The 23,136-nt window shown below is 37.1% G+C and overlaps 1 protein-coding gene across 7 annotated transcripts in view; it reads left to right on the top strand.

Annotated features, from left to right (window-relative positions):
• Window positions 1-23,136, top strand: part of APC (APC regulator of Wnt signaling pathway) — a 97,519-nt gene that overhangs the window by 35,471 nt on the left and 38,912 nt on the right. For all 7 annotated transcript variants that reach the window (XM_014258748.2, XM_014258750.2, XM_014258746.2 and 4 more), the window contains 3 exons: window positions 2,347-2,499; window positions 20,524-20,608; window positions 21,533-21,734. In XM_014258748.2, coding sequence (XP_014114223.2) covers window positions 2,365-2,499; window positions 20,524-20,608; window positions 21,533-21,734 — 422 coding nt within the window. In that variant the 5' untranslated portion in view covers window positions 2,347-2,364. The remainder of the gene's footprint in view (window positions 1-2,346; window positions 2,500-20,523; window positions 20,609-21,532; window positions 21,735-23,136) is intronic.

Genomic DNA, 23,136 nt, shown 5'->3' with positions numbered 1-23,136 from the left:
CTTAGGAACTTAGATAAGAAGGGTGTAAAGCCAAACCCAGTCTCCCATTCAGGATCATTACTCATTTAGCAAAAATATACCTAAGTTTGTTATGCATATAAAGTACCAGAGCTATGTAATTTATGTATTTCTACCATAGCTCCCCACCTCATCCATTTTTCTCCATTTCCTTTGTTGTATGTGTACATCTTGTTAATGGGGCTGATGGTTCAAAATTTCAAATCTGTAGGTTAGAATTCCTAAAAATTGACAGGAAATGGAAAAACTGGATACTTTTTTGTTATTACCTGTCCTTTCATATTAGTAATGAATTATAGCAGTGGGTCAAAAAGATAGTCTCATCTATCTAGAAACAAAATGCATGTCCTATGTGGCACAGAATAGCTTCTGTAAATCACATGTAGATGAATAAATGTGATAGATTTTACTGATCAGCATCAGTGAAAACTATCAATATTACTATATAGTACTAATTCATGAAAATTAATGGGAAATAGTTTCCATTCTTCTTCACTTCTGTCTGCCTTTTCTTGAGCTTGTGTGTGCAGTGTTCTGAAATGCAAACTATAGCTATTAATTTTCTTAATAATAGTGGAAACTGTTACTTAATAGATAAAAGTATACGTTAAATGTAACAGAAGCAGTTTGCCCTGACTGATGTTCTGGTGTTTGTGTGTTTGTTTTGGTTTTGCTGCAACTCTACTTGACAAGACTCAACCTTTTAGGTGAAACAGCCTGAAAGTAAAATCACAGGAGTAGATTTTCATTGTAGAGTATTTATTTCAGATTGCCTTTATGTCTCAAAAATGAGATCTTCAGTGAAGCATCACCAAATTTTGAAAAATAAACGTTGCAGATTCTTTTCTTTCATGGAAGTCATGATTTGATAAGTGTCAGGTGTCTTCCTCCTCCTGTCTTTGGTGGCAGGTGCTTGGAAAGGAAATGAACCAGTCATATCAAATGCACTACAGTTTTTGTTATTGTTCCTGTCTTCAGTGATGTACACTCTTCTTTGTATTTTGTTCAGTTTAAATTTAGAAAGGTTAAACACAATTTTCAAAATTTGTACTGAGGAGCTAAACCACTTTTGAATAATTTTACATAGTTTTTAGTAGACTGGATAATTCAATTGAGTTTCATTGGGAAGAGGACAGTTGATTTTATTAGGGGTTAAACAAGCAGTAAGGTCAAAGTTTGGTCAGAGGTTACAATGAAAATGCTAAATGACTGCTTTTAATTGTTTCACCTTTTCAGAAGTACTGCAGTAACAATGGAAGCAAATGTTGCCCTGTACATTTTTTTATTTTTTTTTTTTTCCTCTGAGCTACAGGCCACATACTTAGGAAATGTCTGCAATTACATTGGAAGGGTAACTTGTGTTACATGGAGTGCTAGGCTTCCTTTTTTTCCTCTGGAATGGCTGATGAATAAGAAATGGATAGCATTAATTCTAAAGGGCTTCAAACATTCATTAGCCACGTCTTAGTTAACTTATGTTGTTAGATTAACAACTCTGACGGCTTTTGGTTTGGAAAGTGGGGAACAATTTGTAGTTTATAATTGAAATGGAAGTATTTGTTTCTTTCTTCTTTATGATGGCTGAGTATGTGGTGTTCTGGGACTGTGTTACAGTTTTACTGAAAACAGTATGGGATGCCTTGATATCCAGAGTAGCCTTTCATCTTTAAATTAAACAGTGCAATATGACCACTTTGTGTGAAATAAATTTGTTTTAATCTTGTGCCTTGAAGAATATTTTTATAAAATATCTGCATATTTACTGCATTTGATGATGTGGAGTTTTTTTCAGTTAAAATTCCCCAATACTTATTGCTTTCCTTTCATATAGCATCTCCCTCAGAGTGTGTGCTATTCTAGGAGCATTGAACATCTGTGACTACCATTCGTTTCCTAAAATAAGTAGGCAGTCAGCATCTTTTGGATATGTGTGAAGATGCTTGTTATCTATCCAAAAATTACTACATATGGTCTATTATCTGCAGTTTCTCCATGTTGAAACTGAAGTGCCAGTAGTAAAGATGCTTTTGTGTGATGCAGTGATTTTCTTTCTTGTATTATAGTTTCTTCTAATATCTGATGCATCTGACAATAAACTTTTTTCATTTGATTAATCATGCATACCAAATGGAAGGCCACAGGAAAAAAAAGTCTTCATCTGGCATTAGTTCTAGCCATTAACAGTTTGGTATAATGTATTTAAATTAAATGTTTAGAAAGCCATGTGGTAAATGGGAGAAAGAGATGATTTTGTGGTTAGATACATTGGGGTAGTGAAGGGTTTTTTTCTAATATGCTTAAATTTAATATTTTCTCTTACTTTTTAAGGGCTGAGGGTAGCCCAGGATGGCCGCAGCTTCATATGATCAATTGTTAAAGCAAGTTGAGGCATTAAAGATGGAGAACTCCAACCTTCGGCAAGAGCTAGAGGATAACTCAAATCACCTCACAAAACTGGAAACCGAGGCATCCACTATGAAGGTATTGCAAGCTCTGTGCCTGTGTGGGGTTTCTGGGAACTGCCCAGAGAGTTTTCTATGCTTTTACATTCCTATGAAAGCCCTTTTCCAGGCTGTGTAAAGAAAAAAACTATCAAAGCTACGTTTCTTTATTATTATTTTTTAATTTCAAAACTGTTTTCTAAAAACAGCTCCCAGCATGCTGTGATAAGCACTGTCATTTTAGTGCTGCTGTACTTCCTAGCAGGAAGTCCGGAGTGCTGACAAAGCAAGTATTGTTCAGCTCTTGAAAACATGGGAAACACTATGGGTTTTCAGTGTTTTCAGGTAATTTTAAAAATTTGGGGGTTTGCTATAACTACAGCATTTAAGGTCACAACAGGAGAAGTTCCTTTTAACATAAAACCACAAGTTTCCCTAAATTAATACTAAAGCCTAAATTAATACTAAAAAAATTCACCCAGATCTGTTCCTGCTGGTGTTTGTTGGCTAAGTGTAGGCCTTCAGAGCCATCCATCCAAGAGCAAACACTAGGCTCAAGTGGAATTTAGATAGATTTTAATCAGGAAGATACGCCATCAGCTGCATCTGTATGATCCGTGATACTGAACAAGGCAGAATTTTGCAAGCCTTAGAGCTGCATTAAGGCAGTGCTCTTCCTAAGCTGACAAATTCTGCTGCTTTTTGCTAGCAGCTAGCAAAACCAGTCTGCTTTTGGTACCTCAGTTTAGAAGGGCTCAGAAATTTTTTGCATTTCTGTGTATGCTCCTATATAGGGTAGGCATATTCTAAATATGAAGCAACATTTTTTTCTCCCATCTCCTTGCTTCCCAGTGTTTTGTGACAGACTTACTGATCCTTTACAACCAATTTTTAATTTTTAGAATATGGTAATTTGATTAATATAGCAATTAAAAATATTTGAACTTAGTTTTCTTCTCCTCCAACATGTAGACTTGTATATTCACTGTGAGAAGAAAAATTCTCCTTTCTGAAACATTTGAAAAGCAGATACATTTAATCCTTTCATTGCAGTGTAAAGTGAAAATGGCTTTGCTACCTAAATTAAAAGGAAATTATAGTCCTCTACATCAGCTACTTGAAATGGTTGTCATTAGCAGCTACAGAAAAAAAAGTTTATTTGCAGAGTTCCATGCCTGAAAACTAGTTCTGTTATTTAAATTAGTTTTCTTAAGATAATATTACAACAAATTTTTCAGTAACTCCCTTTCACTCCCTGTCAGTGCAGTCTAAAATAAGAAAGGGAAGAACAGGGACAAGATGATCTTCCTGCTTGTTTTACAAAACAAGACTAAAAATGTGGTTTTTCCCCCTTCTTCATCCATTTAGGGGTGTTTTGGTTTTTCGTTGTTTGGTTGAGGTTTTTCTAGGTTTTGTGCAGATAATTAAATTTCCAGTGACCTAAAGACAGTCCAGCTGTACAAGCTGGACTCTAGGGCATTAATTTGGCATGTAGAATGGCTTTTTGTTCTTTAAATCTGGCAGCAGACAGAAAGTGGCTCTATTGCACTCCTCTGTGCTTATGAACATACCCAGAGTAGAGGTCTAATTTTTTTCTGTTGCAAAGTTCTGTTCTACATCTAAGGAATGTAATGCCAAAAAAACTCCAACCTAAATATCAAACTCAGTATGTTTCTTTTCACTTTGGGGGATGGGTGGAGAAGAGATTGTTCAGACTTAATAGTTTTGTTTGGGTTTTTTTTTTTAATCATGTTCTATTAGGAAACCATAGGTTCATTCCTCAGGTGTATTTGCTCCTGCACCTGAACCAAGAAGTCACGTCTTTCCCTTGTTTGTTTCAGACCCTTTTCTTTGGAAAGGTTCACAACATAGTTTTGATTTGACTTGAACCTGCAGGATGGTGTGGGAATGATCTTGGGGTCAGATTGGAGTCTGTGGGTGAAGTTCGATGGGGATCATTGCAGGATTCTCTTAAATTGGAAGATAATTTTAGTTTTGCAAGCTTTTGGAGAAAGTTTTTGCACTGAAAGAAGCTGCATGGTTTGTATGGTTGCAGTGCCATAATTAGGGATAATTAGAAGCAAAGTCATTAGCGGAGCCAGAGCAGTCAGGAATGAAAGACCCTTGGCTACCATGTATGTGGTCAAAAAATTTCCCAGATGTCTTGGAAAAAATGATCCTTTGGGAGCACAGAAGTGTTACAGAGCCATTGTAACCAGTCCTGCCAAGTGAAATCCAAGATATTAGTGGAAGACTGGGAGCAGCAGTGGGGAAACAAGCTGTGATTCCATGGCAAACATCCCTGTTCTTGCAATGTGAATTTTGGTCTTTGGCCCAGTGCAGGGACATCTCACAGTAATTCTTTGGACTGCTGCTCTGTTTGTCTCCTCATTTCCTCATGTTCTTTAATCCACTGTGAAGGGCAGTAGTTAGGAAGAGCATTTTAAAGACAATATTTAAAGAATCTGATTTTGGAAGTAACACTGTTAAAACGTTATGTAAGTGTGCCCCATCTTTATAATCCATTTCAGAATTGTAAGGTAGTCATATGGGAATTAAAAGCTTAACATGAGCTCATCTTGCACATGTATTTATTATAAACTACTACTGACCTATATAAGAACTATGTCTGAATATTTCCTGTTTAAAGCTGAATCTGTTATTTAAAACTGAAAACTCCATTTGCTGACCAGAAAAAAACATGATAGATAAACAAAGAGAAATGTGATAATGATGGGTGCCAAAATGATCAGTAAAACAATCTCCACTTTGTTTTTTAATTTGTGTTGTCCTAGGGATTAACTGTTCAAACAAAAGAAATCCCTCAGAGTATTATGACTAACTTGGGAAATTCAGTTGTTTTTATTGGCTTACTGTTAGATGAAATACAGCGGTTTGGTATGATAAAATGTTCTCTCTAAATCAACAAATACACTGTTTGATGGTCAATGAAATAGCAATGTTGGCCCATAAATAAAGAGAAATGGTGTCAATGTCTAGATCTAAGAGTACCTGCAAAAAACACAGACTGTGGACATTGGAAAAATTCAAACAGTTTTATCTGAATTCAAAACCTGTAATATTCGTGGAGAGACAGTAAGTAATCCAGTATCAGCTATACTACTTTGTGCATATACCTACATGTCTCCCACATTTGTAGAAGACTTTTTGTGAGACTTTCCCGCCTGGTTCTTGTAAAAGACAAGGATTTTCTCTTTAAAGATAATTTTTGGTTTTTTGTTTGTTGGTTGTTTTTTTTTTATATCATAGCTAATTACATTTACCTTAACCTCTAGAAGTAGTGTAAGAGTGACATCATGCTTGATCTCCGCACTCACTGTTTGAATGCTTTGATTTTATAATAAATTAGTACTTCATGATATCATGTGTAGGAAAGCCAGTTTTAATATATGTGATGCTCTGTGAACAAAACATTGTCTTTTATTTTTATGTAGTGCACTTAAAATTTTATTCTACATATGGCTTTTCATTTTATTCAGTGTCTTCTGCACTGTGTCCACATGTATCAAAAATAAAGTAGGAAGACTGTTGCTGGAAGTGATTCAAATTCGTTGATTTTTTTGAGAAGTGTTCTAACCAGATAAATATACACTGTGAAGAAACTGCAGTGGTTAAACTCTTTTCAGAAAATCATGAGCTGTTCATTCATGTGTTGTGAAGGGTGGTGTTTAGGCAGATAATTTTCTTCATATAAGCATTTTAGTTTTAATAATTTTCTGTGGGAGTTTTTTGTTTTTATTTAGTTTGCATGTTTGAAGGAATTAATGTTTAAAAGACAAGGTCCTAGAGAGGTCATTACAGTTGTGTACACTGCAGATCTAGAGAGTGATTTATTTTTGATATTGATGGTGTTTGTGAGTTTCCTCTGCTAATTAGACAGCCAGACAACGAAACTTGTGATGCTATTATGTTGGATTAAAACGTATTTTCACTACGTAAAAATGCAAGGATGGAGATATTTTATTTTGAGGATTTTTATTCTGAATTCATTTGTAAAATATTAAGCTATGGTAATTTAATGTGGTAGCAAAAGGAATATTAAGTCTCTAGAGTGTAATATCCCAGATTTATTTCAGTGCTGTTCATACTTTGGGATGTTGATGAAGTAATACTCAAATTAGCAGAATCGAAGGTAAAACAATGCTATAGAAGATGTCACGGTGCCTGGTTTACATCTTCTGTCATGATGGTTTTGAAAAAATTATGAGAAAGCTTATATTAGAACTACAATGTACTTTTATGTCTAAATATGATTAAGTTGCATTTTATTTTATGTGCAAATTTGACTTCCCATTGTATCTTTTTATGAGTATTGGAAAGAATGAATATACAAATTCTTATCAGGAATAGCAGATTGACCAGCAAGTTAGCAATTTAGCAACTACAGTAGCTTGTTTGCCTCATTTTAAGAAAAGGGACACTGGAAAATGTGTTCATTGCAAATTGGACCTTGTTAACCTATGTTTGTCTATAAAAAAGAGAAGATGGATGTTCAGAATGTTCCAGAAACTAACTAAACTGTCTTGCCTGTTTTGACGTGGAAGCTGCGCTTTGTGATCTATAAGTCATAAGAGTTTTTAAAAAAACCTTTTAAAAGTGCTTATCCTTTATGTTGGGTATACTCATGGCTTAATCACACACTTTTTTAAGAGTAAGATTTCAGATACTATTTGTATATTATTGTGCCTCTTGACTAAATTTAAGGTTTCCTTTCAAATGTCTACTGAGCAATTCTCTCTTTAGGAATGAGTAACTGTTCTTATCAGATGTCTCCCTGATTAGAGAAGCAAATGATCCCATTTTCTTTTAAATTGACAAATCATACTTTGTGGCCTTACAGTCTGCCTAGCCACCACTTCTTGATATTTAACCTTGAAAACCTGTTTTGTTCTGATCAGCTGTCTGATCAGTGTTTATTGATCCTCGTAGTAAAACTAGAAGGTGTTGAAGATGTTATTCTAATTGGCACAGCAGTTTTTGGTTCAATGTGTTCTGGTAAGCCACGTGCTTGCAAATTAGAATTTGAAGCTCAGCATATTCACAGAGACCTCTGATACATGCTGCTTAACACATTGGTATGTGCTATATGCACATGCAGTGTCCATCTGTCTTTGTGTGTGCTTCCTCAAGTAGGTAGTAGATGAATACGTTTGACATGTTGGCAGTAGCATTTTCAGAAATCTAACAACAGTTTTTCTTCTAAGGTACCAGAAATTATGCTTTTTGCTGGGGATACTTACTGTGTCAAATAACATCACATTTCCATTTCTGTGCAAAGATGGAGTGTTTTTAGCTGCATCCTGCCTTTTCCTTTTTTTGTTTTATCTTCAGAGAAAAGATTTTTGGTTGGCATTGCCTACAGTGAAATGTTTCACCAAGGCATATAAAGAAAACACAACTGAAAAATTATGTTAAGCTATGAAAGCAAACCATTCAGAAGAGAATGTTAAAATATGTTAAAATAGATATATTTGATCTGAAATTGCTGTTCCTGAGTAGGCTACACATAGTAACTAAACTGAAGTATAACCTGAGATGTTTTGTATGAATCCTGAATTGTAGTACAATATTCATTTCTTAGTGTATCCTGTTGCACATTAGAATATTAGCATTATTTCCAGATCTAAATTCCAGAATCTGATTTCTGACAGATCTGAGTTATCTGGTATGTTGTTATTTCTGCTAAGAGGTCAGGTCAGATATAACAAAATGGATTATAGTTGCTTCATGGACCAAAACCAGTATTGTGTCCAAGCAGCTGGTCATAGAGAACTTGAGGATATTTTCCTACTATGCTTAAAACATCTCAGTGGCCCTGTCTGGTTTAATTTAAAGGTTCTTGGTTCTTTGATGATTATTCAACTTAAACATATAAAATGAAGTGCAGAATAAATAGTCTCTTTTTTTTTTTTTTTAAACTTTAGAAGACCAGTAGTATCTTAGTGAGATTTCTGCCATTACCTGTATTTCTTTTCAACATTGTCTTAAGTCATGTGGAAAAAAGAGTGCACTAGAAGAGTGTGACTGATGATTTTCTTGGTGATAAAAATGAACACAGGAGTGTGAACAGTTGAAAAAGAATCTTGTTATTGAGTGAGTAAATTGAATATATGGCAAATAAAATGTATACATGGTCAAAAGCATTGAGGAATCATGGCTTCTAGAAAAGAGCCTTAATTTTACACACACCATGAGGACTGAATTAATATGTCAACAGCATAGAAAGAGGTATTAGAGATGCTCTAAATACCTGAGAAATAAAAGGGCTTTTCCATGTAGTGCCAGGTTAGTGCTTAGTCTGGATCCACAGAGTTGGTCTGATATTGGGAATTACTGGGCAAAAATAGGGAAACAGAACAGTTATAATTGTATCAAGATGAATACATGCTGATCCAGAAGTTGAATATTCTGTTCTGATGAACCTCCTCAGGAAGGACCTAGAAGAATTCATCATATTAGGTGCCAAAAAAATCAAGTGATCTGAAAATCTTTCTTAAGTGACATGAGTGAATAAAATGTGACTTTTCAGATGAAGTCACAGGAAAAGGAAAGGGGACATTATGGGAAGAAGATTGTTGACCTCTGATAAAAGATCGTAAGTGTCATGAGGAGAGTTATTAGAGAATTAGTAATTTTCCTGAATAATCGATCTAAGGACATCAATTAACATTGTGAGATAGCCAGTGGAAAACAAGCAAAACAAAACTTGGTTTGTATCATGCTTTTGCCATGGGATGTAGAACCACTGGAGATGTGGTTTCAGGAAGTCTGCAAGTCAAGGCCAGAGGGAATCTGGGGAGATGACATGCAAAAGAAATGAACAGTAGGTTTTTTGTTCATGTATCTTCACTCGGTTCCTGCTGTTGGAGTGGAAGGAGTTTGGTTTGGAAAGATATTTGGTCTCTCTCACTGTTAAGGATGATGTTTGCTCTCAATTCTGTTCTTGATTCTTGTCTAGAGCACAAATCATATGAGGAATAGTTGAGGAAGCTGGGGAGGTTCAGCCTGGAGAAAATGAGGCTCATGGGGGACCTTCTCAGTCTATACAACTTCCTTACAGGACATTGTGGTGAGTTAGGGATGTGTCCCTTCTCCCAAGTAACAAGTAACAGGCTAAGAGGAAATGGCCTCAAATTGTACCAGGGATGATTGGATGTTATGAAAAATTTCTTCACTGAAGGAGTTGTTAAGCCCAGGAACAGGCTGCCAAGGGCAGTGGTGAAGTCACCATCCCTGGATGTATTTAAAGGACATGTAGATGTGACATGGTTTTCTGTAGGACTAACCCAGTGGTGGGTTTAATGGCTGATCTTGAAGATTTTTCCCAGCCTAAGTGATTCAAAGATTCTGTGATTATCCTGTAATGTCAATACTGCTGTGAAGTTGCAGATACGTTGTCACGTTTACTGCATCCTTCAGTTGTGGCATTTTTTTGTTTCCCATCATCCTGGGTCAGTGCATGCCTGGCTTTTACAGCTCTTCAGAGAAGAATCCTGCTTACCTGGATACACACTGTAGTGAAAGAAACTTCTTTTTTCGCTTCCTACTTGAAGCAGTTGGACATAATTTTTCCCTCCTTAATTAGCCTTTGTGTCACCAAGTGCTGAGAAACTTCTAGCACACTTTTCATTTGCTCATTGCTATGCAGGGAGTGTACCTCAGAAAGAGGTGCCTTTGTTGAATCTGCCCATGTCCATTGTTTCCTTGCAGCTTCCAGCCAACTCTAATGAGTGAACTTCATTTTAATGGTCTGACTGATTTTTCAGCATTCTGGCTGATGTGGCCTGAGTTAAGGGATTTGGGGTTAAGACTTTTGTACTTCTTGCTCTTAGGAGATGTTTATGTGGTACTACAGGCTCTGCTCTCTTAACAGAGCTTGTTTTTCTTCTCTAAACTTACAGCTCTTTTAAAGCATGTTTTGATCCATACACTGTCTGGCACACAAGAGGTGCTTTGTCTTGATTTCCCTGATACTTCACTGGATTTTTGTCGAGATGAAATACGAGGGATGGGACCACCATGCTATTTAAGATGATTTCTTGCTTAAGTAAGCCAGACAAGAGATCAGGCTCAAAGGTGTGGAGAGAAGCAACAAGTCAGCCATAGCTCAAGGAAGTCACAGGTTTCTTCCTCACACAGCAATATATAACATTCTGGTCCAATAGTCAGTTAACACAAAACTTATTTCTACTTAATAACCTATCACTTTTGCTTAATTCTGCCACGCTGAGTCCATCTTTTAGCCAATAAACTGATAGGTCACATACCTACACATACCTCTGTTGTAGCTTCTAGATCCCTAGCCTACTTTAAATCACATTGTCACAGCTTAAACTTCTCACTATTTTACTTAATATAATTTCTTACTTACTCAAGACATATTCTTAATTAAAATTATAGGAACATATGTTGATAATTTTTCTACCTAATGTTTGTGTACCTTTATCATTACATTAACCCAAGCGCTTTCCAAGGTTGCAGATTGAACCCTTCAGCATCTGTGGAATTTTTCATTTTTCCATTTCCCACAGATTTTGTTGTTCACTTTTGAAGAGCATTAAGCAGGAACATAAAGGAGCATTCCAGCTGTCAATAAAGGGAAATGCAGGATTTGCAAGTTCTTTGAAGAGCAGCTAAAGATGCAGCAACAAGTGAGGAGTTTGTGGAATAAGTTTCCTGCTTTTGAGAAGGAAGCTGTGTGAGGGAATCAAATCAGTTAAAAGCATAAATTAATGAAATTTATGTGCAATTCATATTTGTATTGGTTCCAGTGAATTTTACCAGCAGATCTGTTCTTTGCTTGTAGCAATAACAAAATTTATATTTGAGGTAAACTACAAAAAAACCCTTAGTAATTTGCATAACAGAGTGTACTCTTTTTCATGTTTAGAGTTGAAAACCAAAACAAAAAACAAAAACAACCCCAAAAACAAACAAACAAAGGCGTTTTATTTGGGTTTCCAAACTGAAATATTAAGGAAATGACAGTTTTTAGGCAGATGATGTCATCCTGATTTTGCCAGTTGGTCCATACGCCTATAATACAATTTTACCTATTCTGCAAAAAAACTTTCCAAAGTCAGCATGCTCAATGCTCCCAGGATGGATAAAAATACTTACAGGTATAACATAGTGTTATTTTCTAATGTACTTCTGCAAAGGAAGTTTTTAAATCCGTATTTCCAGGTATATAGTGTTGTGTAATGAGTGAAGTATTTCTCTCGGAAGTTACTCCTTTATAGAAATTGAGTCTAGAGGAAGAATTGAGCATTTTTTACTAGAAAATACTATTTTTTTCACATTATTAAAAGTAAACTGAAACTCCATCTTCTGTCAGCTGGATTTCTTAGCTAAAGTGTCTCTTTGAATTACTGCAGTCTCATTATGAGTGGGTCACATAGCTTCTGGAAGTTGCACTGCTGCAGTCCCCATGAGAAGCGCTGTATTTGGACAGCCTAGCTAGTAGGGGAGAATTAAGTGAGAATTGTGAGATACACACCTCAGACAGCACTGAACAGACAGTGCTCAAAATCCAATTGCATTCAGTACAAGCTAACAGAATAATTTGCTTTCAGGGTAACCAAACTGTGTTTTGTATTCTGAAATAATAGAGCTTTTTAAAAATTAGTACATTAGTTGTCAATCATCTAGATGTGGAAATTTAACATTTTACCTGCTTATTAAGGGGGGAACATTGGAGACACAAGTGTAGCAGAATATCTGACACTCTAAAAGTCAGGTCCCTTCGAAAGGATTGGCTACACAGACACAGCAGGGCATGTATGCCCCTGCTTTCAGTGGGAGCTTCGTTTAGCTTTGAATTCATCCCATTCTGCACAAGTGTGATAAAAATGGTCAGAATATGATATTACCTGGTTTTGTTCTTTGAGTAGCCATGCTAGCTTTCTGATTTTTCATATTTGCTGTATTTAACTGCCTGTATGAAGAGCCTTACTGTACATGATAGTAGCTGGTCTTGTCTGAGAGAGCAATGATATATTTATTATTTTTATTTTTTTTCGAAATGCATTGTTTGATGAACAAATAAAGGGAAAAGAGATTAATTCAGCAGTAGCATTCCTTGCCTGTGTTAATATTTGTGAAATAGGTGCTAAATTCTCAGCTTCTGTAACTTGTGCTGTGTGAATTCACCCAGTATTTTCCTTTTATTATCTGCCTCGTTTTCATTTAATTTCAACACATCCTTACCCAGCATGTAAGCACTTAAACTTTTGAAGTCTTGCAAGGGAAAACAGTAATCACATGAAACATTATATGTTTTTTATTTATTTTTTTTCCCCTAATAAGAGCCTGAATCTTCATTCTCAAATTACTTCGCTTATGTGCAGAATGTTTTTTTGTGGGTTTTTTCCTGCCCCATGCACTCCAGCCTTTCTGGAGGGAAGAGGTGATGGTGTTCTCAAAGCACATAAAGGAGACTGTCACGTCTGTGATAGTGACAAAGGAATTACAACACTGACAGCATGGTAGATAATGCAGGAGATAGCACAGTGGTTAGATCCTCCAAAATATAAGTAATTTTGAAAATAATTATGTGTATTAATCACTTGGTAAATTCTAATGTGTTAATGGAAGAAACTGTCATAAGCTGAAATTTTCTTACAAATTGCATCAAGTGATGAATTCTGGGAAGTTCTGGGTATTCAATGACTGCACAACTAATGTAGTCAGGCATCTTTTTAAGCTCACATGACCTAAAAATGTGGTTTAAAAAGTAGTTTAACGTCCTACAAAACACAGATATTTAAAATATCAGTGAATTTATTTAATGTGCAAAGAAGCAGCAGTGGTATTATATTGTTGGATGTCTGTGTCTTTTTATGATCCTATAGTAAGTAATATTTTTAGATCTTTGCATTTCTGAAGTTACTATCAGGATCCAAATTGGCTGGAAAATTGAAGAAAATTTATGTTGACTTTTTTGGAATTTAGGTGAAATTGAGCTAATGTTATATATAGTTAGTGCCATTACTTTAGACAACCCTCTTTCTGAGCATAAAATCAAAAAACTTCAGTTGACCTTACAGTGTGATTGCACTAAAAAGTTGGTGCTGTCTTCTGTAAGTGGTTACAGCAAGTGACAGCTCCTGAGCATGGTGTCACCAGGTGAATATTTTCCTTTTAGAAAATCATATTGTTGGAAATTAAAATGAACAACATCATTTCACATAAGAAATGCTTTCCTTTTTCTGCAGGGTTGAAAGTTGAGTTGCCCCAGTGTTCGACCTCAGTCAGCAGTGCTGTCATAGGTGGTGTTATCATTTGGACCTGGTTATGAGGTTGAGCAGCCAGAGCAGTGCTGGCACTTTGGGCAATTAGAAAGGCTTCCACCAAGCCTGATTAAGCAGCAGCATAATTCACAAAATGTGTAGGAGCAAAGAGCTCCTTCCAGGTGATGCCTTAAGTTTTAACTTGCATATTTTCCAGAGTCTGTACTGCATTAGTATATTACTCTGAACATATAAAGTATTAGTAAGTTCTCTTTACAGTGTAGTTAGACAAAACAATCCTTTTCCAGCCTAAGAGCCAAGGACATCATTGCAGCTCCAGGCCCAAAAAGCATAAATAACTGCAAATTGAGGAGATTAATCTGGGAGGATGGGACTTCTTAATTTGAAGTTGTAATTGGACAATTACCCCAATATGTAAATGGACCAAAACTTACAAAAACATGTGGCCCATCGTCCATCTTGGGTGGAGACTCGGCCAGGCTCTTGTATTGCCCAAGATGTATTTTTGAAGGTCTTTTAATAAATACCTACTTCATTGCTTTAACACTGTCTAGCCTCTGTTCTGTGCAGCCTCTCAAGGCATCACAAACATTCCCTCAGCTCCTGTGAATGTTGTACTGTGTATGACAGAATTAATGCACTGTAAAGTTCATGTGGTCATGTAAATCCTTGAACTTAAGTTTCTACTATCTCTAAAAAAATACAGTATTCTGATATCTTCCCCCCCCCCCTCGTTCTGACATTCAGTAGTTGTGGAATTTCAGTGATTTTTTTTTGTTTAGTTTATGTTACCTTTTTTTCTGCTCTTTTAAATAGTAATTGAAACAGTGTTCAGCTCCATTGGAGGTCAAAAATTATTTTCAGTTAGAGATTTTTATGTTAAGTTTTCAGCATGACATGTTAAAAACATGAGTACCAATGCAGTCAGAAATACTGTAGTTTAACAATAATGCTGATTTGGTTAACCATTATTTTTATATACAGTATGCATTTTCCCATACGGTATTCTACTAATAGATGTTGAATTGCTCTCTGAAATCGTGAATACTTTCTGTATTTGTGCAATTAAGCCTGGATTTATACTCAAATATGAATACAGTGATAACCAACATAATTGGCCTGTGAGTATATCTGGTGTACTGCATCCTGGAATTTCATATATTTAATTTTCATAATGATTTTAATCTATTTTGGCCTTCACTGAATAAGACATAGCTATGACAAAGTGAATACAAGTAATAAAGCTTAGTGTTTAAAGGTTGGGGGGAGAGAATAGTGAAGACCAGACATACCCGACTTGTCATCAAAATGTCTTTTTACATATGCCGTATTTTGAAATATTCTTAAGTATTGATATTTATACATACAGTTCCCAAAAACTGATTACGCTTCCTTGACTCCTTGAGGTTTTAAATTTGCCATTGTAAGCATTACTCCTCTGTGATTCCTTTCCTTATTAGCAGGTTGAGTAAATTCACAGCACTTAAACCATTTTATTTACAGGAACCCTTACCACTTAGCTGGGTGCATCTACTCTTAGTTAAGGTGCTTTTATTTACCATGGTTTTGCAGTTACATGCTGATGGATCTGAGCTCTTTTATTTAATTATTCATCAAGTAGGTTTTACGTCAGAATTATATTCACAGAGTCCAATAAAAAAAACCAGACCAACCAGACAAAAAATAGACACTGTTTCAGTACTTCACAGTCCAGAGATGTGAAGACAGAAACCCTTTTAAATGATAATGAGTCATAGGGCCTGTTTAATTTCCAAAAACATTCTTTTGTACTTCTGCACAGGCAAGATAAACTAGGTTATACTTAAGTGACCATTAAAATAATTTGACTTCCATTCTTTAAAATAAGAGAAAAAACCTTGCAGCCTTTTCTTACAGACTTCCATTTGTGTATTTTTTCAGTAAAATTTTTTTCAGTACTGCTAAGTCAGTAAAGAAATTGCTTGGAATAATGCTGTAAACCACTACTAAAATACTTACTGAAATATGCATAACAGATACTAATTGAACCTTGGAGACTATTTTGGGCTTTAACAAACATGATATCAAATTTAATATAAAATTATTGTGGAAAAGTACTATTTCAAAGCACTATATGCATATAAACAGCATTAGTGTTGAATCTGAGATTATAAATAGTGAATAAATAAAAATTTTCATTAGTACAGTAACAGATAATTTGCTGTGTTTCCTCCAGATGGATTATTGCAGAAAACTTCTCTGTTCTGTATTCAAGTAAAATTGCAAATTCCCTGACTTGTCATTTTAGCACACAGCTTCATTTTCCAGTACACCAGTATCTGGCCCAGAGGTTGCATCTTCTTCTCTAACCTTTGTCTAGTTTGTTGAACTGCCTATTGAATTGTCAGCTTAGATTTTGAAGTGTACTGTGGTGGAGTTAGAAGTTGATGTCACAGCACTGTCACCTTAGCAATGGCACTGTAGAAAAGAAATGTAGAAAAATACAGAAAAGCTAACTTGAGAAAAATGCATCTGCTGTTGGAGGGAAAAGGGGATGATACAAAAACGAAAAGTTAAAACTTAAATGACTTGAAGCAAAATTTGAGCAAGTGTGCTGATGTTTAACTGTTGCCAGTATTTAAAAAGAGCAGTCCCTTGCTGCCTGGATACCTCAGTCATGTAATTTGGCAGGGCAGGAAAAGCTGATGGTAGTTCCATTTAGCTCATATTGGCTCTTAGAGCAGGAATAATGTGGTGGGTAATGCTCAAATTGCCAGCACACCTACTAGAAGTATGTACTCATTTCTTGGTGTGAGATATGAATTAGGAGAAAGGCAAAGCAGGCTCAAAACTTAAAAGGTATAAAGAAAACTTTATTAACAGAACTAAAAGAATAATAAGAATCAGAATAAAACCTTCAGAACACTTCTCCTCTTTACAACCTCTTTTCTTTCCCTCTAACAATGTAGAGACAAAACCTGAGATTTTCAATCAGTTACCACCTCTATAATAGTCTTCCATTAGTTCTTGCAGGGAGAGGAGTTTCTCTTGCCATGCCATGGATTCTTCTCCACAAGAAACAATTTTCTTGTGGATTTGATGTCACAGCAAATCACCCAGGAAAGGAAAATCTGTTCACAGTGTGAAAGTCCCTCCCCTGCCTTGCAGCTTTCCCAAAGCTGCTTTCATGGACCATGTCAACTTATGGGGCACTATTTTAAGGATGAACTGTTCTAGCATAAAAAACCAAAAGTTCTCTTCTTTTATCTCTGGGAACAGAGGCTTTTCTTCTTCTATCTTTGGGGCAATGTTTCTCATCTGTCTGTTCAAGCTTTTTATTAGATTACAGCTTTTCAGCATCCGCACACTCCAGCACGAGTGTGCTTTTCTCATGGGCTGCGGGTGAATGCTGCACCCCTATGCACTTCATGAATTAGAGAGAAAAAACTCTGTCTGATATATCAAAAGTTTATCTTTGCCATAGTCTTACAAAGAGAATTTCAGCCCAAGACTAAGGCATCTCCTCAATCCCTTCCTAACTAGTATTTGACTCCTTTACTGACCTCAGTGTCCCATGTTTTCCTTACGTCTTCACTCTTTCCTTTTCCTGATTCAGGAGAGAATCAGTGTTCGTAGGTTCATTTATTCTCAAGCTTTATCATCTTAAACAGTTTTCATAGAGTTCTGCAGCGCTGAAAGGTTGATCTCGTGCAGTCTGGGCACCAGGGAGATTGCTCACCATGCCTCCCACTGCTGCTCACGTGGTCTCCACTGACAGCACGTGAGCCGTGCCGGCCGCCAGCTCCACTAAGTTTTCCTTCATACAGAACGCCAAAAGCAAGAAAAGCTGGTTTTGTTCTTCTCTCCACAGCATGGCTGGCTAAAAGCAGCTAAACAAAGTTCATTGGGAGCCATGCCGAAGCAGCCACGGCCGTGTGCCACTGTCCTGTTGTGCTGATTCCGGCCGCGCAGCCCTGGCCACGCGGCTGCTCCCGGTACAAAATGGTGGTGGCCGCTCCTGGCCTCAGGGCCAGCCCCAGTGCAGACCACAGAGCCACTCCTGGCATTGGTCCGGCCACGTGGCTGTTCCCAGAGGCAGTATAACCCCCAGCTGGCATGGCCCAGAGGTGCCGCTGGAAAAAACACTGGTGGGCTCCACCAGGAAGGGGCCCGGCCCCGCTGGGAAGGGGCCCCAGCTGCCCCCCGGGCCAGGGCTCGGTGGACTCCCCGGTGAGGGGCTCGGCAGCCTGCTCACCTCCCCTCGGGGGCAGGAAATCTTGGCCAGGCCGCATGGGGCCGGTCCTACCAGCACCCAGTTACCTCTTCAAAAGCCGGAAGCCAAGAGTGCGATTTCCTGGGCTTTCCCATGTTTAAAATGTGAATCTCACAGAGGCAGACTCAGGCGAACCTAAATGGTTCAATAGCTTGTCAGTTCTCAGAGCTAGCTGTCTGTTGGTTTTTGCTGGGCACAGGCGAAGCTCTTAGCAGCTTCTCTCAGAAAAATAATTTCCATGGGTGGCTTCTTCCCTCCTCACCAAATGTCAATTAATGCAAAACCATCATGAAGACTCATTGCCTGGGGAAGTATCCTGAACATGCTGAAGCAGCAGATGTGCCACACATGTGAGTGAGAGACTTCTAAAAAGGGAATGGAAGGAGAGGTGGGATTTTGGGTTTATTCCTTGTAAAACAGTGCTGTTTTCAGAGCAAAATGATTCATTAGTTACTTCTAAATTTACCTGAGTTGACAGGTTTCCAATAAGACTGCAAAACTCTCTCAAGACCACTCCAGGTATCCACACTGCCTTTTAGACTCTAAGCTAAGACTGGTGTCTACAGATCAACTCTTGCATCAGACAGTGCAGGAGCCCTTCTTTGAAAAACACCACATTAGTTGTCTCCCTTTGCTGACAGGGCAGATGTTACGTTTAGAGACGGCTGGGCCATATGGCTGATGAGGGTGCCCTTGAACATATTTTAAAGCACAAGCACAGGGAAGATGTCTTTCCAAGAGTATGGATTTTATCACCCCAGATTTGATCCTAAAGGCAAAGCTGACATTTAACAGGCAGTGCAGTAGGAGCTGCGCTCTAGGTGAATTGTGTTGAGGACTCAGCACACATACAATATATATTTTAGGGTATTTAGTCTTTGGACTAGCTTCAGCCTGGTCCCATGGAGTGAATGTCCATCAGCAGTCCTTGGTGTAACTGCTGGCTTGGCTTGATCCAAAAGGAAATTGGCCCATGCTTCAAGATACCTTCGATGGGAATCCAGGTACAGCTGGTGTGGGAGGATAGAAGTCTGGCATCAAACTGGTCCAAACTAAGGCATGAATGTGGACAAACACCTTGACCCCATCAGTAAACTGGAAATTTAGGTGTCTCTACTGCAGAATTATTCTTCCCAGTGCAGCATGGAAGAGACTGCAGCAACTAGGCTCCTACAATTTGGTCTGAATCTAGGGCTTGAGATTATTTCCTCAGAATTCTGCACAGTTCTGTACTCAAAATCCTTTTACCCTACTTTTTTTATTTCAAGAAACAGCACTTTGAATATAGAAAAGCTAATCACTGCACTCTTAAACAAAATTTTGACTTTTATGGATATCACTTTTTTTTTTTTCTTGAAAAGAGAAAAATGCATTTAAAAGGTACCTTCCGTGTAAGTTGCAAAACCCACCAATATTGCCAGTAAGGTGTGCTAGACTCTTAAAAGAGCAAAATTTTGGTATGGACATCTTTTTTAATTGTCTAAAACTCATTAGTTTTCAGATCTGAACAGAAATGCAATCCTCTTTGCAGAGTCCGTGTGTGAAAATTACAGAATACTTTTCATTATTCAGAATTGCTTTAGTCTCCTTTCTGTTACTGTTTCTAAAAGTATTTTCTGTGGCACAGTGTGAAAAAAATTATACTCTAAATTCTGGCAGGGGCTTTTTGCCTTGTAGCTATTTTTTTCTTTTATTTGTTCTTGCTATTGATGTATCTGTCATGATGATATTGAAATACTTTCACTAACTTGCATTTAATTTTCTACCTGAATTTAGGCCACTGAGCATTTGGGACCTGGGGGCATACAGGCCTCTTCAGTGTAATAGTCATTGTTTACTATGATTTTTTTTGTGCATCAGAACTATGTTCCTTCAGCTGTGTAATTTTATCATACATAGTTTCAATAGCACAGGACATTATTCTTGGGTTTGAAGCTTCAGTTGCACAAAAGAGTCTGCATCTCTTTCTGGTCAACCTGATGGTGATTGAAATAGAAGTAGTAATAATACAAATGATAGATGCCATGAAAGAAAACTAAATCCTTTGCTCCTAGGCATGGTAATAGTAGCATTTGTAGTAGGAATAACATGATTCTTCTTGCTGATTTAAATGGTGCTAAGCCCTTAAAGAAAACAAATCCTGGGGATTACTTCTAGTCAAGATATTTTTCTGTTAGTTACATAGCCAAAATGTCTTTTCACAAGACTGACTGATTTCTTTCTGTTTACGTTTCTCCATCTTTTAATTCAAAATAACTAGTATTCACTTTGAAAAGAACTTGCAAATAATCCAATAGATGACTGCCAGGTAGGTTTATGCAGGATACACTTTACATCATGACAGTGCTGGGGGAAACATTGTAGAAAGTACCTGATGGCAATTAAAATTATGACACTTGATCACTACTCACATGAAATATATTTTACATCAGTGTCTCAGCAGCTGTTTCATGAGTGTGCACTTCAGGGTAAGATGTGATGTATTTACTTTGTGGGTTATTTTTGTAAGAATTTATTAATTAGGCTTAATTTCTTACAGGAGGTACTGAAACAGCTACAAGGAAGTATTGAAGATGAGGCAATGGCATCTTCTGGACAAATTGACTTACTGGAACGACTTAAAGGTAAATCTAGAATTATGTTTTAAGTAGGTTAATTTCTTTCTCCATTGTTTTTAGTTTGGGATAAAATTTTCAAAGTAATTTGTATCTTTTTCCAGTGCTGACCTTAATGATTAGGCATAGTCTCAGTGCCTAAACATTTTTGTTAAATATTTTAAGATACATTCTCAAAAAAAAAAGGTCTCCATTTATACTTTGCTACTGTTACACTAGGATTTCACATGAATTGCTTTTGATATAACTCAGATTTCTTTTTTTCAGAAAAAAAAATCCGTATAGGTTAATGTTGGTGTAGTTCCACCAATTTTCTAAACTTGTTTGCATGTCCTGTCCTCTCCATGTCATATTACTGGAATTGTTTCTGTCATGCTGTAAATTGATGGCCCCTTCCCTATAGCATGTGCTGGAATGTGTATCATCCCATTCTATGGGAAGTGCCAGCAAGCCCAGACCACTAACTCCCTGTATACATCCATTATCCCTGCCACTGACCCAGAAATTTCATAGGAATGTCTGCACTTAAGAGCCATGTGATGAACAGAGTCATGTGTTACATGACGGTGAAGCATTTGCAGGATTTCTGGAAAATAAATTGTTAGGAAGTGGGCCACAAGGTAATTCACATGATGTTTATGCAAAAATCCATTTCTTAAGTCCTCTGGGAAGGAGGCAGGCAGGCTTTTGTGGGGATACTGTTCTGATTGCTAGGATTGCAATTTGGCCATCTGCTCAGATAACTGCTGTTCTCCAAGTCCACCATATCCATTGTTTTTATTCACAGTATTTGCACTACATTTCTGTGCAAAATGTTTCCATGAAAAGAACCCATAGATTTGTTCAGGAAGTAAGAAATTAAGATAGAAATTATTTTTAACTTTGTGCTGCCGAACCTTCAGCTCTGAAAAATGTTTGCTGTTTATTATCCAGAACTGAATTTGGAAAGCACCAGCTTCGCTGGGGTGAAGTTAAGGCCAAAGGTGTCCGTGCGTTCCTACGGGAGCCGGGAAGGGTCCGTGTCGAGCCGTTCAGGGGAGTGCAGTCCAGTCCCCATGGGGTCATTTCCAAGAAGAGGCTTTATGAATGGAAGCAGAGAAAGCACTGGTTACTTAGAAGAGCTAGAAAAAGAGAGGTAAATGTATTTGTTTATTCCTCCAGCATGGATTGCCTTCTAATTTTAACATGGAAGTTTACTGACATATCTATCATGAATGTGGTTTTGATCAGTGGTGTTTTTACCTTGACAGGTAATAAACCAGGAATCTACATTTTATTTAGATACACATGCAGAAAAATATTTTTTTTTCAGTATCATTCAGTTTATAGTGCTTCTTCATATGTGCATTTCCTTTGTTCTCTTTGTTGGCTGAAGGTTTTTTTTATTTTGATAAGCAGGTTGTCACTGTGTGAAACATATTTAAATAGTGAGGGTGGAGCATTCTATCTCCATTTCTCCTCACCACTGTTGATAAACACTGAAGCTGTAATGATGTGATGGTGAAATCACTTTCTCTCTTTTGCAAATAGTTATTAAGTACCATAGCTGGTTTATCTATTAAAATTACTATTAGCAGATATTTACCTAGTGTCCCTACTCTCTCAGCAGATGTATCAGTTAAACAAAATATGTGGTCTTATCTTCAGTTGTTTTGTATTGAAAAAATCCTGGAATTTCTTTTCTTGAAAGGCAGTGATACCCATCTATAGGAAGAGCTTACTTTCAGGTCATAATACCTGAATTATGTTCAGAATTTTATGTTCAGATAAGCACTTTATCAGTCACTTACAAAGGAAATGCAAAGTAAGAGACATGCAGCTGTTTACACTGAAGCCATCTTTATTTCTTAAAACGAACCTGACTGAAATACCAGATGTTTTAAGAAGCCCTTCTGTAAGACAGGATTTCCTAAAGATTTCGTCCAACTTAATGGATAGGATATCAATCTGTGGGCTGCAAAACCAAATAAACTGCAACCCAGTATATTTATGTCTAGTAGACATTAACAAGCAAAAAATCCATTTTGAAGTTGTAATAGAAAAGCTTTGTGGGTAATGAGTAGATTGTGGACAGCCCTCTAGAAAATCCTGCTCTGAAGGATTTACTCTGGAGTTCAGCAAAATTTTTGCAGCCAAGCCCTGAAAGGAGTATGCTTTTCTTCCAAGATATTATGTCCAGGTCCCCTTTTTTGGTCCTACCATACTGAGCCTGTTCTAGCAGCCACTCTGGTTTTTTCCTTCTCCTAGCCAGGATCACCACTAATGATATTTGTTCTGCTGCATAAAGTGTAGATTCCTGAGGACCTGTATAAGAATATTTAGGAATTTGGGAGTATCTACTTCCTCATCTCAGTCTTCGAGAGTCTAATGTGTCTATTATTGACTGTCTTAACAAACTGTGCATTTGTTGTATTCATCCAATGCTGTGTTTTACTAGAGATGATACTAAAATCTTTAAACAGAGTTGGAACTTTCACTGTGGTTCCAGTGAACTCCTGCTCACTTGGAACAAGCAGCGTTTATAGCAGCCAGGGTTC

Source organism: Pseudopodoces humilis, chromosome 4 (assembly GCF_049639895.1).
Source record: "Pseudopodoces humilis isolate 2021_Gansu_Grassland_sample_001 chromosome 4, ASM4963989v1, whole genome shotgun sequence".
Lineage (NCBI taxonomy): Eukaryota > Metazoa > Chordata > Aves > Passeriformes > Paridae > Pseudopodoces > Pseudopodoces humilis.
The sequence above is the reverse complement of the archived record's forward strand: the minus strand, read 5'-3'. Positions and strand labels throughout refer to the sequence as shown.